The sequence below is a fragment of the Melanotaenia boesemani genome, chromosome 20 (assembly GCF_017639745.1).
Source record: "Melanotaenia boesemani isolate fMelBoe1 chromosome 20, fMelBoe1.pri, whole genome shotgun sequence".
Taxonomy (NCBI): Eukaryota; Metazoa; Chordata; class Actinopteri; order Atheriniformes; family Melanotaeniidae; genus Melanotaenia; species Melanotaenia boesemani.
The window spans coordinates 24971893-24988533 of NC_055701.1; the positions used below are offsets into that span (position 1 = coordinate 24971893).

A 16641-nucleotide genomic window follows, 5' to 3' on the forward strand; every position below is an offset into this window, starting at 1 on the left:
CTTTATAAATATCCATCCATTATATTACTTTAATCATTTTTCAGGTAAAGTAAGCAAATTAAAGTCTAATTAAATATGTCCAATTTAGTCCAGTGTGATATTCATAACAAGCACTTTTTCGCTAATAAAACCATCTGATTGCACGCTCTCAATCCACCACACAGGAAAGCATCAGAAGTCGTCTGATTTCAGACCCAGCTGGTGTCTGACTTTTTACATCTGTGAACATCTCACATCTTGTGTTTCCTGGTGGTTTCCTTGCTTTTGTTGACTTTTGTCCCTGAAAACATCTGGCAATGTAGCAGGAGTGGAAAATTTCTGAATGGGGGGCCCAGGTAGGGGCACAGACCAGCAGAGGGTGGCACATGTCAATTAGGGCTGCAACTAATGACTATTCTGATAGTCGATTAGTCACCGACTATTAAAATGACTAGTCAACCAATCGGATTATGTATCTCATGATTATTATAAATGGATCTTATTTCACTTTCTGCTTTGAAATCTTGCATAAGGTTATTCAGTAAGTCCAATGTGCCTCCGCTTTAAATGTTCGAGCATTGCAGACGTACTTCCGTGGTACACAAGGTCCGCTTTACAAATCTCACATGTATTTCATTTATTTTGTAAGTTTAACGTGAAGTTATCCAGACTTTTGACGTTCTCTGCCGCCGTTTTGCGCCCTAGTCCACCGCCATTTTTTACCCCTGGCGGACTTATTGCGCATGTGCAACTCTCAGCAGAGATAAAAAAAAAGAAGATGATGTCTCACTCTGTATTTTTTCCCCCTCTTTGCGCATGTGCATTGTGCAACTTTCAGTAGAGATATGATTAGAAGATGATGTCTCACTCTGTAGTTTGTTTGTTTTTTTTTTCTGACAGTAGCCGACGGCTAAATTCGTTGTTGACCATTTTCATTGTCGACTATTGTCGACAATGTCGACTAATCATCTAATGTCAATTAGACCTTTAAAAAAAAGTGGAACGTGGAAAAAAAATGGATGATAACATAAAATGAGTAAAACTCTTTCACTGATAATGAGAGAAATATGCTTTGAAGCGAGTCAGCAGTTTTATGAGTGTTTCTCCGCCATGAACTTTGCAATGTCGTGAGATCTGGTGGTTTTATGACTTTTGATCCTTTTGACAAAATTTAAACATTTTGATAAATATCGTCTACATCGGCAGCTGGAGAGACGATTCTGTATAGATGCTGCATTATGATCAAGAACTTGTAAGAATTTGATTGTTTGTTCTTAGGCTGGCAGGTTTTCACGATAACCTCTGCCTCCCCAGACAAACCCTCTAGCCCCGCCCTTAAATATACGTTAGCTTTGTTGACTGAATAATAATAGTAACCATATTAGTAATAATAGCAATAATATTAGTTATTTGAACAATTTTTACTTTTATTTGAATTTGAAAACATTTTCCTTTAACTCGCTCTGTCCCAGTCCCAAAGTCACACCTATCAGAGACACCTTTGTTTGATATTAACCATGCTTTTGTGTGTGTGTGTGTGTGTGTGTGTGTGTGTAGGTCTGGCGGTGGCCAGCGCGCTGGTCGATGTTTCCCAGCAGATGTGTGTCGGCTACAAGGAGAAGTCCGGAGGTCTGAGGAACCGTAAACAGCAGCCCACCGCACAGCCCTCCACCTGTATCTGAGCACACCTGCTGTCCTCTTCTACCAGCACAACACCCGATGCCCCTGCCCCCCCCTCCCCATCAGATCCCCCGCTCCCTGCTTGGCCCCCTCCTTCAAAGACTTCTGCCAGCTTGGCTCTGGCAGGGAGAGGTGCATGCTGGGACGTAAGACTGTAAGGTTTTTTGTGAGGAGGCGGACTCGTCTGTCGGACTGAAGTTTCAGCGGCCTCCCTTTGAGTCCCCTCAAACTGATCTGGACAAAAACAAAGAAGGTGGGGGGTGAGTGAGGAAGGGAGGGTGGAACTGGAGACGCTGACTCCTCCCTTCTCCCTCAAAACACATCAAACATTCGTTGACGCGCCTCGTTGGAGCGGAGGCGGCCACGGCTTGCTGCTAGAAGAGATCTGTGTCTCATAGTTTTTGAAACATCCAGAGACTTTGCTACCCTCGATGTTGAAGTTTTATTTAAGTTATTGTTGTTCTTTGTTTTGTTATTTTGAAGAAACCAACTGGATAAACTAAACTACACGAACACGCACTTACAGAAAGCAGCTTTCCAGCAGCACGTTTGTTCTTCCTGTAAAGAGGATCCACCGTCGCTGGTTGCCTGGGCAGCCAAAGCCCATCTACAGAGTCTGACGTTACTAATCAGCCTCCGCCTGTCTCTGCAGCCATCTGGCTGCCGAGCCGTCCGCCTTTGCTGCCCCTGCGGCGCCGCAGCGGAACTAAAAACGAGACCGCAGCACCACCTCATCCATGCTGATTTGCTGGATTGCCAACCTCATTGAAACTTTTCCAGCTAATTACACCTCCTGTTTCAATGACAGCCAACAGCCCCGTGCACACAGGTATCCACGCTGGGCTCTCACGGAGGGGAAAAAAAACAAAACAAAAATCCTCTGATCATCCCTCTGCTAGTGGTGGTGGTTCAAACTCCTGTCATACAGGCTTCCTATAGATGCTGAGACTCCGATTGACTGAGGTGATGAGGCTGATCTGGATAAATCAGGGCAACAGTTCAGCTCTGTTGCCTGAGAAATCCATACCCTCTAATTACTGATTCTATGTCCCCGAATGCGTCACATTTGTGGGGGCCACGATCCCGCAGTTCAATCCCTGAGTTATCTACAGCCGCCCAATTAGCCCATCAGCGGTGGTGTGTGTTCATATTGACACAGCTGCAGTGGAGCTGCTAATGCCGGCGTGTTAACGGCATCAAGCCGACTAAGCAGAAGAGTTTGTAAGTGAGCGGCAGCAGCGCAACCATCAGTGTCCGTTTGCTTTTTAGCACCTTTGTTAAATGAGAGTCATGAATTGGGCTCTCGGTAAACCTGAGAGCTTTTGATTCTGTTGGAAATAAACAGAAAAATAAAAGAAAGAAAGAAGGAAGCGCTTCATGTTTTCTAAGAGCTGTCCTTAAACTGATATATCGTCATTTTTATGTGAATCTGCCTCCTCCTGCTCTGTCCACCACCCTTCACCTGAAATCACAGCTCCCAGAAAGCAGCATAGCTTTCTGTCATCAGGGGGAAAATGAGGGAAAACAGACAACACACACACACAACCTCAGTCTGCTAGTTAACAGAGCTGCTGCTTAGAAATGTCACAAGAATTATCTGTGAAAAGGCGTGAGGATGCCGGATCTCTTCATCTTTCCTCCTTCTTGAATGAATTCACGTTGGTCGTATTTGCTTTTAACTACAGGCGAAGACATAATTCAGTTCATGAAATAGCTTCCTGCCCTCTGAGAAGTGCTGTTATAGAACAATTTAATAAGTTGTATTCTGTTTAGTCGGGAGCTCTCGCGTGTGCTCGGCATGCTGGAACTGCTCGCGTCTGGTTAAAGGGCACACTTTTAGCACCGGAAAAAGGTCAGAGCAGAAAAGCATGGACAAAGTTGACATTCTTGTAATTATAGAGTGCCGCTTGCTCTCACAAGTCAACTCAGCAACTGCAGCGAGCGGCGTGCTGCGTTCAGGGTCGTGCTGACGAGTCGCAGCACTTTGTTTGCCTCTATGTTTTGTTTTATTTTCTTTTAGTGATCATGTTTTTTGGGTTTTTATGATGAATTCTGCTGCTTCTGCTAAGTTGCTACATCTCAGTGTGGATGGTTAGTTTGTCAAGCTTTTGACTTTTTTTTTTTTGTTTTGTTTTTTTTTTTCTTCGGTTCAGTTTCGCACCTTTTGCTGCTTTTCAGGCCAGTTCAAGCAGGACTCTTTCTTCCACTGACTCGGGTTAAATTTTACTTGGCAAAGCGGCTAAATCTGATGGCAAATTAATGGGACTTCATTCATGAGACTGAGCTAAAAAAAAAAAAAAAAGCCTAAAGCAAGAAAATGTGACTGAGCTGATGGAGACGAGAGAGACGGAGGCAGCAGCGTCGGATGGGCGATGTGCTGCTGAGCTACACGTCCGCAGCTTTCGCAGCAGGCAGCAGATCAGCCAGCATGTTATATGAGTTTTTCTTTTTACTTTTTTTCATTGCATCTGATTTCATTTAACAGAAACTATCCGACATCGTTGTAAGTTTAACCTCCTGTCTGATGATTGTAGATTTTTAAACTCTTAAATGAATGTATAAAGATTTAAACCCCAGCTAATGGTGATACAGTAAACTGGAAGCACTGGATGCCACGGGGGTGGTCTGAGTGAGACCTGATCTGATCTGAGGATTTATAAACGCTGCTTGACCCAGATCCTCCAGCAGCAGCCCCTTGCTGGTCTCCTACCCAGTCTCAAAGCAGCCAAAGCGATTAAGAAAATGTAGAAATATTGCAGTTTCAACACATATCCAGGACATTTCACCTCTGCTCCACCCACACTGGCGTTTTCATTTATTCTTTGCTGATTAAACGCCTTTTCAGCGCAGCGTGGGCGTGCTCAGACTGTGATGGAGTGTCCTGTTGCACCTGTTAGGCGGGACAGACGTGGACCCTGAATAGTAGGGCTGTTCAGTTTGACCTGAAATCAAAATCCTGACATTGTCAAATTTATCTTGTTAATAGTAAACGTGATAATGTCTCATGCATCATCAGTTCACGCTGCTTTCTTCCTTGTGTTGCACAATTATTTACCATAAAACAGGTTTGTAACTCTGAGTCTCTGGCCTTGACTGTTTGCTATTAAGCTTAACCAACCTGAGAGAAGTCCCATCAGCCTAAAACATGATTCCACTTATTTTTCCAGAGCAGGCTGACCTCATCTCAGGTGCCAAAATCAGTCGCGATTCTTCCATTTACTGGCACGTTACTGTGTTTGTTGGCTGCAGGGAAAAATAGGAAGTTATTTATGAAAACTGCAGCACTTCTGGTACAGATGAAATCCTCCCTGTATGGAAGCAGCATGCGCCTGTCAGGTCAGCTGAGCTTTGTTAACTGTTAAATTAAAAGTGCACATTGCTTTAAAGAAACATAACGTAGACACGGCACACCATGTTTTCAAGAGGGATTGGTTTTGAATATTACATGGAGGAATGGCAGAGCGACTGCAGGCGGTTTGTCAAAGAGATGAGCTCCACGATTCCATTATGTGTTGTGACAACTCTGCCAGTGTGGAGGGAGGTGGTGGAGGATGCTCTGAGGCTGGATTTGTGAGGGTATCCCAAAAAATGAAAAGGGTATTATGACCAATTTTCTGTAAAACTGCTCCTTAATTATAAATTTTTAGCTACCTTGTGTGTCCCAATCTCAATAACGGTAACCAGAACACCACAGATGAGACAAATCAAGACTTAAGAGCACAATACAAACCCTGGGCACACTAAGGTTTAATGTTTGGACCTTCTCCCTCCAGTCTAATGCATGGAAGCCCAGGCCTTTAGGTGAACATGAACTTTACTGGCTGTACAGTTCTGATGTTAGAGGATTCCTAGGTCTTAAAGTTCAGATTTTCCAGATGATTACCTCTCGCCACCATTTGGGGCTGCCTGAGTGTGAACTGGCTCTGGGCTGCTCAAAAATACCCAAGAGTGTTTGTGTGGAAGTTTGCAAAGGGAAACATGCAGGAAGTGCGTTTTCCTTTGGATTAGAAAAGACTGGCAGCTTCCTCTGATGTTTCTCGTCCCGCTTTCTAAGCCTCACACTTCTCCTGGGTAACACTTTACATTGGCCTTATTTAAGCTCAATAATCTCTGCATTAATTTATAGAAATGTACAGCTTATACATGTTTCTAAATGGCGATTAGTTACTGGAAAGTCCTGATTTCTCAGTACAAGTAGATTTTTTTTTTTTTGTCCAACACTGGCAGCATTAATGTTTATTTAAGAAGCTTCAGTTCCGAAGTTTAAGCATCAGAATAAGGTCACTGTGAAATCAGGCTTTACTCTTCTGTCTCCCTGTATAGCGGCATTATATATATATATATTTATATATATATATATATTGAGGAAATAGGTTGTTCATATGTATAATTTAGCAGTTGCTGTTTTTTGTAAATAATGAGACAGTATTGTGAATGACTTTTGAATGGTTTTAAAAAATCATTTATGGTAAACTTCTCTGGGCTTTTAAATATGTGACTACAGCAAATAGCATATTTTGTATGTAAGACAAACAAGCATTAATAGAAGCTGATGAAAACTACATGTAAAACTTGAGGATAGTGGCTTACTGACCTTGTAATTACTGATGTACATAAAAGAATGACTGAACAATTTGTCTATTATTAAATGTGAAAATCCAACCACTGTTGTTAGTATTTGATGATTACATTCGATGGTGGGGTTTTTAATCTGCGAGAAGAGGCTGCACCTTTGGTAAGATTATCTTAACATGTTTGCTTTGTCAAGGGAACTTGTGATGTGAGGCTTCCCTTGCTACGAAGGGTACACATACACCTGTATAGTCTGGGGGACTCTGTTCGAGTGGGCGGGAAGTTTTTCCACCTTTCTTTGCTTTGCTTTGCTTTACACTGCACTTGACTGAAGTAGACCAAACCGCCTGAACGTCATGTAGTTGCAACAACTGCCCACTAGGGGCGACATTCCCTGAAATGATCACGGGCCAAGAAGAAAGAATAAAATCCTGCTCATTGATTGGTCAGGACCGAAAGCAGCTGGTTCACCAAATGTAAACAAAGAAGCAGCACCAAAGTTCATCACAGAACTTCCTGTCTTTGGTTCACTGGATGGTCCATTTGCTTTCACACTGTAAGTGAACCACACCAGGGTTTACTTGCAATAAACTGAGATCCCTGGTTTTTGAAGCAAACCAGAGTTCACCTCTTTGGTCCACACCAAGGTGTGAATGAGCATTCACACTGCTTCAAATGAACCAAACTATCAGTGGAAGCTGACCAAACGTGGACCAAACGGCATCAGTGTGAATGTACCCTTACATATTATTTTTTTATTTTATTGCAGAACTTCTGCATTAATGCTGGACCTGACAAGGGGAGAAAACACGGAGAGAGTGAACAGAAAAGAAAGAAAAAGACAGAAAATAACTGTGCAGTCCCACCCAAACAGAAAAACCAGACAACCAGCCGCTACACCTAGACAGTCATCATGAGCATCTGGACGAGGACAACCTGAAATCATGAACAACCACAACAACTGATCCTTTTCAAAGCGACCTCGGTGTGAACCGTCACGTCACATTTCAGACGCCAAATTTGTAAACATCTCACTTTAGCTCTGGTTCCTGTGCCTGAGAATTCATTTCCTCCACAAAGAACGTTCTTTCATGACCACCAGCCTATGAAACATATTGATCTGCAGCTCATTGGTTCTGTTTGTAACTGACACCAAGCAGAAACCTTAACCCCCTTCTGGTCCTGTATCAGTGGAAGCAGCTGCCTGTCAGAACCGAGGAGAGGAAAACGGAGAGAAGAGGAAAAAAATATCAGTGCCAAATGTCCAAAGATGACCAACCTGTTTGGCACAGCAGGACCTTCATCAACAGCTGAGGATGATGACGGTAGAAGCTGTGGTAAGCTGCACTGCTTTCCCCTGGCTGAGCTTCTGTTCTGGATAAAGAGACCCAGTAGACCCATGCTAGCTGTTTATGATGAGAACACATTAATAAAACAGCTGTTTTATCACCACTTTAACCGTTACATTTGTAAAATTAGTTGATGAAATCAGAGTTTCCAGCAGGAGAACAGCTGGTTAACTGGTTGTATTGACTAGTTAACTGGTTATGTTCACTAGTTAAAACAACAGTTTTAGTTCTTTTATATCTTCCTGAACCAAATCATTTTATTGAAAGTGACTACATGATTTTTAACCATCATTCATCAACACTAACAGTGAGTCAGCAGATTTCACCTTTTCTTTATCAGCCTGTTTGTTATTGGCTGCGGGCCGATATTTGGATACTTTTAGGTCAAAATATGTTAGAAGCAGCTTCTGTCTAGGTGTTTTTTTTATATATATTTTCTTTATATAAATGCATTATGTCAAAATTTTATACACTTCTGATGCAGCTGTTTGTCTCTTTATCAGACCAGCCAATAATTCTAGACTTGACTGCATCATTATATATAAAAAACAAAAACAAACAAACAAAAAAAAAACACTACTTTTGCCAAACCTGGTTGAGATAACATCTCCAGGAGTGGAGAGCAGCATCAGACACACAGCCAGTTCCTACACTTTATCCAGGAAGAGTTTTCATCTGATCCATAATTTCTTATGTCTTTCTCCTTCAAACATAAAGAAGGATGAATGTTGCTCTAATATTCATCACTGTGCTGCAGTTTAAGTTTATTTTATTAAAAAGCTACACTCTTTGGAAGTATTTAATGTGTCACTCTCGCTGATTCCTGCTAACTCACTGGATGGTTTTAGTGGCTTTAAGCAGTTGCCGATTTATATTCACATTTAAAGAGCTCAAAGATTTGTGGTGTGCATGATCGTATCTGGGCCCATCTGGGACAAAATGCCAAGGCTGATTTTTTTTTTTGTTCCAGTCCGCCTGTAGCTGCACAACGGGTAACTATTTTAACATTGTGTACATGTGTAGTATCTTCTTCAATGGTCCTTTTAAGGCGTTACTCAGCAGCTATCAACCAGAGCCGCTGCTGCAGATTTAAAGCTCAGAGCTTCTCACTTCACACAGTTGTTTGTCCATTCAGAGACACCGTAGTAAAAATGGTTCACAAATATGGCAGCTGCCATGTATGTCACTGTAAGTGGACAGCTATTTTAGAAAAGTGACTAGATACCAATAGAAACAGTTTTTAATGATATTATTTGTTTACTTTGTTAAACTCTGCAGCTTTAATAATTATTCTGTTACTTAAAAGCAGACAAAATCCCTCTCAGGACATGAAAATCAAATCATTAAATCGCAACAGAAAAATGTTGTAAAAGCAGGTTTTCATTAAAACTCGTGAGAATGATTAAAGAAGATCCTGAAGGGATAAAAACCATCTCAACCAGGATTCATGTGGATCTTTGCAGCAGGTGTCATGGCGACGCCGTGTGAAGCGTTTCTTGGAAAGTTTTTCCCGCTCGGAATGATGGTATTCTCACACACCCTACATTCTCCAAAATGGGATGAAACAAATGTTGGGAATGAGTGTTTGTAAATACACGTTTCCTCGGGCCTGTTTTCAAATGATGGCAGTTATTTTTAATGCAGCGCTTGATGCTTCTGAGCCCCCCAGCTAAGCAGCGGCGGGCGAGGCTGAGTGTCGCTGAGCTGCATCGTTCTCACCAGCAATTATTCATCACCAGTCGTCCTCCATCACTCACTTTTTTTCTTTCTCTCCCTTTAATCTCTCTGTCTGACACCTCTTCCTCCTTCTGCCTCACTCCATGTCTCCTTTTATTCCTCTCTCTTACTCTCTTCTCACTCCTAATCTGTTTCTTTCTACTTTTTCCACTTTTCTTTCCTGTTTTCTCTCCTTTGGTTCAGTCCTCCGAGTCTTTGTCCTCTTCTTCTTTTTTTTTTTTTTTTGTAGCTTCAGTCATCATTTCTAATCTTTATCTTTCACCTCCTTCAACAATGTCTTCCCCTCCTATAAATCTCCTCCTCTTCACCTCTTGTGACTGTATTTCTTTCTTTTTTCTTTTGTTGCTGCAAAGTGGAGGCGCATAATTCCAGGATGATTCTAATTTCTGTTTCCAAACGTAGGAATAAGATTTGGGCCTTTGTGTCGTGATAGTGTCACCTCTTCTTTTTTCTTTGTGCATTTATTTGCCATCTCTAATTGGTTTCCTGCATTCATCTTGTCTTTTCTTACACACATCTTTCTGTTTTGTATCTTTCCCTTTAATTCCTGATGCATCCGGCTCTCAGTAGAAATTGTGAAATAACTGTGAAATTTTAAAATAAATAAAATACTTGTCTCCATCCACACGTTCCACTTCTGGAACCGAGGAGAATTTAAGTTAGCCAAACCCTCCTTCCCTCGCTGGGGCCTGCTTTCTGTTTTGGGGAGTGGTAGCCTAGTGGTTGCAGAGGTGGGCTTGGGTCTGGAGAACCTGCGTCCCAGTCCCTAGGCTGGCAACTAAGGTAAAAATCATTGTGGGTCCCTGAGCAAGGCCCTTAACCCCCGACTGCTCCTTGGGCGTCAGAATCTGGCAGCCCACTGCTCCTACCAACTAGGATGGGTTAAAGAGAAAGAATTTCCCCACTGTGGCACTAATGAAGGATGATTATTATTAAGGCCCATTTATGCTCCCTTACGCATGTAATAGGTATGTCCATTTAAAATGTTGTCATATGTCCCCACCCTCATACTTCCATGCGTCTTTTAAGCAGCAGTGCTTGCTAAGTCAATTCATCCACTAGTAAGGTCAGAGTCCAGCGTTCTGACGTCAGTTTCGGACACCGGTTGAAGGCGGCATTGCACCGCTATAAAGCTGTAAAGTTGTTTACTTCCACCACCTCTACAAATGTTGCTGCTGTGGTCTGCTTCTTCTTCCTGTTCCTCCTCCTTCTTCTCTGGTTGGCTTCTTCCGCTCTTTGCATGTCAGCTATACTGCTCAACACTGTTTCTGGTGGTAATATCCTGTTTGCTCCAACAGAGACACAAGGCCCCCCAAAACTAACCAAATTATATGCGTAAACGACAGAGGAGATGGATGAAAGTTCATCCGTCTTCAGTGTTGAGCATAAATGAGCCTTTAGAGTCAGTATACTCTTGTATAAGTATCTGGTGGTGTAGCTCTCTGAAGAAGACTGCAGACTGAAGGATTCTGGGTAACTGAAGTCCTTCAAAAATCTAATAACAAAACGTTTGCAAAGTCGATGCTTTGCGTTGTTTGAATGTTTTAACTGACAACAACCAGTTTTATAAAAAATAGGACAAAGTGCCAGAAATGTTGATATTGTAACCAGCTATCTGTCTATCAGTTTTACTATGTAAACCTTTTCCACAGACGTTCATGAGCTCTTTCTAAGAGCTATGAACGTACATTTTACACTGTTCCAGCCTTCAACACGGCCCTCATGTGGTGGTGGAAAGCTAGAACAGGTACAGTACGTTTGCAGGATCATCTGGGAAGCTCTGAGCTTTGCTGTGTTCTAGCTAGGGGTGGGACTCAATTAAAAAAATTAATGCTTTAATTAATTAATAGCAATTAACATGTTTAAGTCCCACCCCTAGTTCCAGTCTTTACAGTCGGGGTCTCAAACTCAAATATACAGACTGGTTCAATGTTTATTAAAAACTTTTTTTAAATGACCTTATTACACACATTAACCCTGGAACTAACAGAGCCTGTTAGTTATTGCCTATAAAACAACATTAATCATTAAATAATTTCTTTAAAAAAGTTTGTTCAAATCTGTATTTATATATGTATTTTTCTTTTTCAGAGTAATTTCAAGGGAAAGCATTTTCTACAGGCAAACAACAGCCAAAAGTAATTGAATGCAGAAATTTTGGCATCCGATCTATACCAAAATGTGCAGTTTTGCCCAGTAGACCATCTCAATATATAATGTTTTGGGTTTTTGAGCAGGACATATGTCCTCCAAGTGTCACCATAGTAGGGCTGGGCGATTAATCGATAAAATCGATAAATCGAATTTTTCATTTCTGGAGATTAATTTTTTTGAAAATCGGGATTTTTTTCCATAGTTAGTTAGCAGCAGACTTCGCCCTCCCTCCACACCAGAACGGTGTTTGTCTGACAGATTTTCAGTAAAGTGACCCTTCACTCATTTAGGGATTTAGCTGTACGTATAACTGCAGTGAGAAATGCTGCAAACCCTTGTTAAGAGACAACCTTCATCAGGGGAATTATTCCTGCAGTGGATCCTGTATGATAAGGATCCAGATGGAAAGAGATCACGGATGCATTGTGTCGCATATTTCAATGTAAGATTTGAAGTCGTTTATATGGCGGAAAAGCTATGACATTATATGCTTTATTTTTGCTAGCATTCATCTATATGAACAAATGAATGTTTTAATAAGTTTATTTATGTTTTGCAAAAGAAAAGGAAAAAAAATCGATTAAAATCGGAAATCGGATTTGTTTAAAAAAAATCGGAGATTTTATTTTTAGGCCATATCGCCCAGCCCTACACCATAGTGTTACTTTTTGTGGGTTTGTAGTTTTTGGGGAAGAAGCTCACTGTGAAGCTGTGATTTAATGGAGAACCTGTACCTTGTTGCCACGCGTTAGTAGACAACGCTTTTGTTACTTCCAGATTGGACTACAGCAATTCCTTATTAATGTTCTGTCCCAAATATGCTCTGAAAAGCCTCCATATGATCCAAAACGCTGCACCGAGGGTTCAGATGAGAACTAACGGGAGAGATCATATTTTTCTAGTTTTATCTTCTCTTCATTGGCTGTCTGTTAAATCTAGGAAAGAATTTAGATTCTTCTCCTCTCATATAAAGCTCTCCATTACCAGGCTCCATTGTATATCAAAGATCTCATAGTTCCAAATATTCCCAACAGAGAACTTTGCCCTCAGACTACAGGTTTACTTGTGGTTCCCGGAGTCTCTAAGAGTCGAATGGGTGGCAGAGCCTTTAAAATGGAACCTGCTCTTAGTTTGGGCTTAGGAGGCAGACATCCTCTAGCTTTAAGTTCAGGCTTAAAACTTTCCTTTTTGATAAATCTTATAGTTAGGGGTGGTCTAGCCATCCCGTACTTATGCTGCCAAAGGCTTAGACTGCTGTTGGACGTCCGATGATGCACTGTGGTCTTCCTTAGTTTTCCTTTTGTTTTTGCTGTTTATTTTCATGTATAAACTCATGAATTGTATAAACTCGCTGGCATCATTAGCATATTTATCCGCTCAGCAGGTCTTCTTTACTAAAAGTTGCAGTGTCTGTTGGTCTCTCCTCTCCACCCCCACCGGTCCAGGCAGATGGCCGCCCTCCCTGAGCCGGGAGGGTTTTCCTTCCTGTTAAAGGGGATTTTTTTTCCTTTCCACTGTCGCCTGCCTCCCCATGCATGCTCAGGATGGAGGATTGAATCCAAGTCCAGATTTGATGCAATCTGTTTCCTTAGCTGGGTAATTAATTTTTATGAACTGGCTTGAGTGAATGCTGTTAAATGGACTAATGTGGACTTGTTTTAATTGGTTCAAAATTAATTAAATTGTTAGTGAAGTGCTTTGAGATGACTTTGTTGTGAATTGGTGCTGTACAAATAAAGCTGAATATAAAAGCTGAAATATTAAATGAAATGAAGGTAAAAGTTTGTATTAGACGAACCTGTAGCACAGGAAGGGATGGAAATCATTTATCAGCTTAGAATCAGAAACTTATGAAAAGATTAATGTTTTTATTTCAGTTAGACTGTTTCTGATTTCACAGGTGAAATCGGGGCTAAACGTTAAAGTTTACATGTCGTAACTTCAGTGCTTTAACCAGTTTTAGATATGCATGGGAGATGTAACTGCTTTGTAGATTAATTTTGAACTAAAAACTGTTTATTTGTCTCTTTCTTCCTTCCCCAGGAGCCCAGAACGGAGTAAACAGATGAAGGTGCTGCCCTTTGATTTCACATCTTTGACTAAATCTGTCCTGATCGTTAAAACAGCCTGCACGTCTGCAGGCTGATGAGCTCGATTTTTTTCCCCCTTTATCATCACCTCCATTACATTACTGCAGTGCTTTTTACAAAACAACCGCGACCCTTCCCTTGATCAGCTGAATCTAATTCAAAGTAGATGGAGATTGTTTGCAGACTTTCACCCATTTGCAGCTCATCCAGCCTTTGTTCTTTTCACTAAAAGGTCTGCTGTAATTATTTCTGCTCAGATTTGATTCAGTTGGTGTTTCTGAAGACTTGTCAGGGGCCAAAACATCTGCACAAAATTCCCCGTCGTATTTCCAGATCTGCTGAATGAAGGAAACACAGGAATGCTGCATGTGTGACTTTTTCTCTCATCTTTGTGGAACATCTGGAGAATTAAAAGTGTGTTTAGGCAACACGTAAATTTGTTATTGCACTCTCTGTTTTTTTCTCTTTTATTATTATTATTATTATTATTTTAGCTTCAACCCTGAACTTTAACTTCAGGAAAGTGTTTTCAAGCCAAACAGCCTCTAAAGTCAGAAACCAGTCTATTTAGTGTTTCTTCCATGTGTCCACTGCATGTAACAACAAAGTTGTTACATGCAGTGGACACATGGACACACACAGTTGTTTCAGTATTAAAAAACATAATTCACTCAAAAATAGGGACTTGTAAAATGCACTGTATAATACTCCATAAATTGAATACTTTGGAAGTATTTGGAAGTATTTTAATTTGTTTATGTTAATAATGCTGCCACCCCTCCGCCAAAGTAAGCAGGTCAGATCTTGCTGGGGGATGAGCTTCTAGTACATGCAGGCTTGCTAATTAGCAGATTTTGCATTCAGGTTCATCTTCTTTCACCTTTTTCCCTCCTTCTCTTCCTTTCTGCATTGATTTGACTGTTTTTGCCAAGTTAAACTAAATGAAACTAGGAAACGATGGCTGAGGCGATGCATGGGAAAGCTTTCTTTATTCTTGAGGAATTGGTGATCCTATTCAACATATCTTCATTCTCTATGAATGTTTAGGTACTTTCAAAAACGTATGTGGTACCCCAAAAAGGTAAAGACATTAGCCATGTTCATATGTGCAAAGTTTGCTGGAACTGTTTACATGTTTACTGTTTATTCAGGTCCTGACGCGTGTTTACATGCATCACATGTTGGAACAGAATAAATCATTTTGACTTGCAGAACTGTACCGCTGTCTGACTTTCTGGAAAAAAGCAGAAGAAGAAACAGAGATTTCTGACACCACTGTGTGACATATTGATTGTCATCTTACTGATTTCAGTTTTTAAACCCTTAATAATGAAAAAGAAAAAAACAAAACAAAAACAAACAAACAAACAAACAAAAAAAAAAACACTCAAATGATGCATTTATATCACACACCAACCAGTTCTGCTTTGGTCTTCCACTAGTTGTAACTTTCTTTCTTTTTCTTTAAAATAAACTTTATTGAGTAAAGTGCGCAATGTGATACAAGTTGTAATGTAAAGGATGACATTAAGATGACGTACGGCTGATGTAACAGGCATGAGCAGTAAGGATCATTTGTATTATTATTATTATTATATTATTATCCTTTCAAACTTAAACAAATGGACATGGAGTCCTGTGTTCTGGAGTCTGAGATAGTTTTCTACTCTCAACTAAGCTTAACATAGCTTTAGTGTCCTTAATGACATTCACCTAATACAGAGTCACAGTAGCAAGACAGCAAAGGCTCATGGGAAATTCATATTCAAAAGGAATTTAATCTTTTGTAATTGTTACCCTCTGAATTTGAGTTATGTACTTTACTGCCGGTGTTATATCTACATTTAGACGATGTTGTTGGGATGTTCAGATCTGAATGTCAGAGTTGGCACCATGAGTGCAGTGGACAGCGCAGACAGTCACACCACCATTACCTCCAACCTACATTACAGATGAGATGTTTGATTCTTTAAACAGAGCGAACTTTACAGAATGCTGATGTCCTTTTAAATAACTTAATACCTGATTTTGGGTAAACTAAATTAAATCACTTGTTACCAATTCATGTAGATATTTTAATTTTCAAATATTCTTTTTTTTTTTTTTCTGTGTAGTATCATTCCAGGAAATGTAACAGGGCCATGAAAGAACAAAAGTTTGCGTTATTGGATATACAGACATGTCCGTGAATGCAACAGGACATATACCGTGCAAGTATAGAATTTTCCATTTCTAGGTTGAAGTGTCCGTACAATTAACAGTACAGCGTCCTGGAAATTTTCTGCCAGGACATTCTTTGTGTTTTTTTTTTTTGTGTGTTTATTTATTTATTTTGAATTATGGAATTTATGTAATCTTGCTGGACCTGACTGGAGGGGGCAGAAAAAGGAGGAATAAAAACAAAAACAAACAAACAAAAAAACAAACAGATAGAAGCAGTGACCCTGCAATCCAAACTAACATGTGACAACCAACTGCTACACCTGCACACAGAATTTCCTACAGCTTTTACATGGGAGTTAAAGTTACTTAGAGTTAAGTTACTTTTAAATGAGAGTGATTGGATCAGACCCTTTCGACTGGATGTTTATATGAAGCATTTTTATTCGGATCCGGCTTGTAATCTGAATACTTGTGTCCATATAATAACAGCATGACTGCTCTGTAAGTGTTGCTGATTTACCAGTATTACTACTGGTATTAAATATTATTATAAAAAGTACCTATGCTGTTGTTAAAATTGACTTTTGATAAAAAATTATTTTTAACCCATTAGAGCCCAACGTGACATTTTTTATACATGCAGTTTCTGAGACATTTTCCATGTTGAACACAATCTGATACTTGTCTTCTGCCCCCTAATAGATACCAGGAAGCATAAAACTAAAACATAATAACATTTTATGTGGTAAGAAATTGTAAATATCCCTTTTTAAAAATACATGTATTTTGTTATTTGTTCAAAGGCCAAATAAAGACCTCACATTAAAAAAATGGGACTTTTCTTACCTGCGATGGACTGGCGACCTGTCCAGGTGTATCTGGCTTTGTACTTTTAATGGCACAGAAAATGGATGGAT

General features: G+C 40.3%; 1 protein-coding gene across 2 annotated transcripts in view; it reads left to right on the plus strand.

The window, feature by feature from the left end:
* The window catches only part of atrn (attractin), a 156453-nt gene extending 150132 nt beyond the window's left edge, over positions 1-6321 (plus strand). For both annotated transcript variants that reach the window (XM_041972699.1, XM_041972700.1), the window contains exon 29: positions 1537-6321. In XM_041972699.1, the coding sequence (XP_041828633.1) occupies positions 1537-1661 (125 nt within the window). In that variant the 3' untranslated portion in view covers positions 1662-6321. The remainder of the gene's footprint in view (positions 1-1536) is intronic.
* Positions 6322-16641: the final 10320 nt, after the last annotated feature.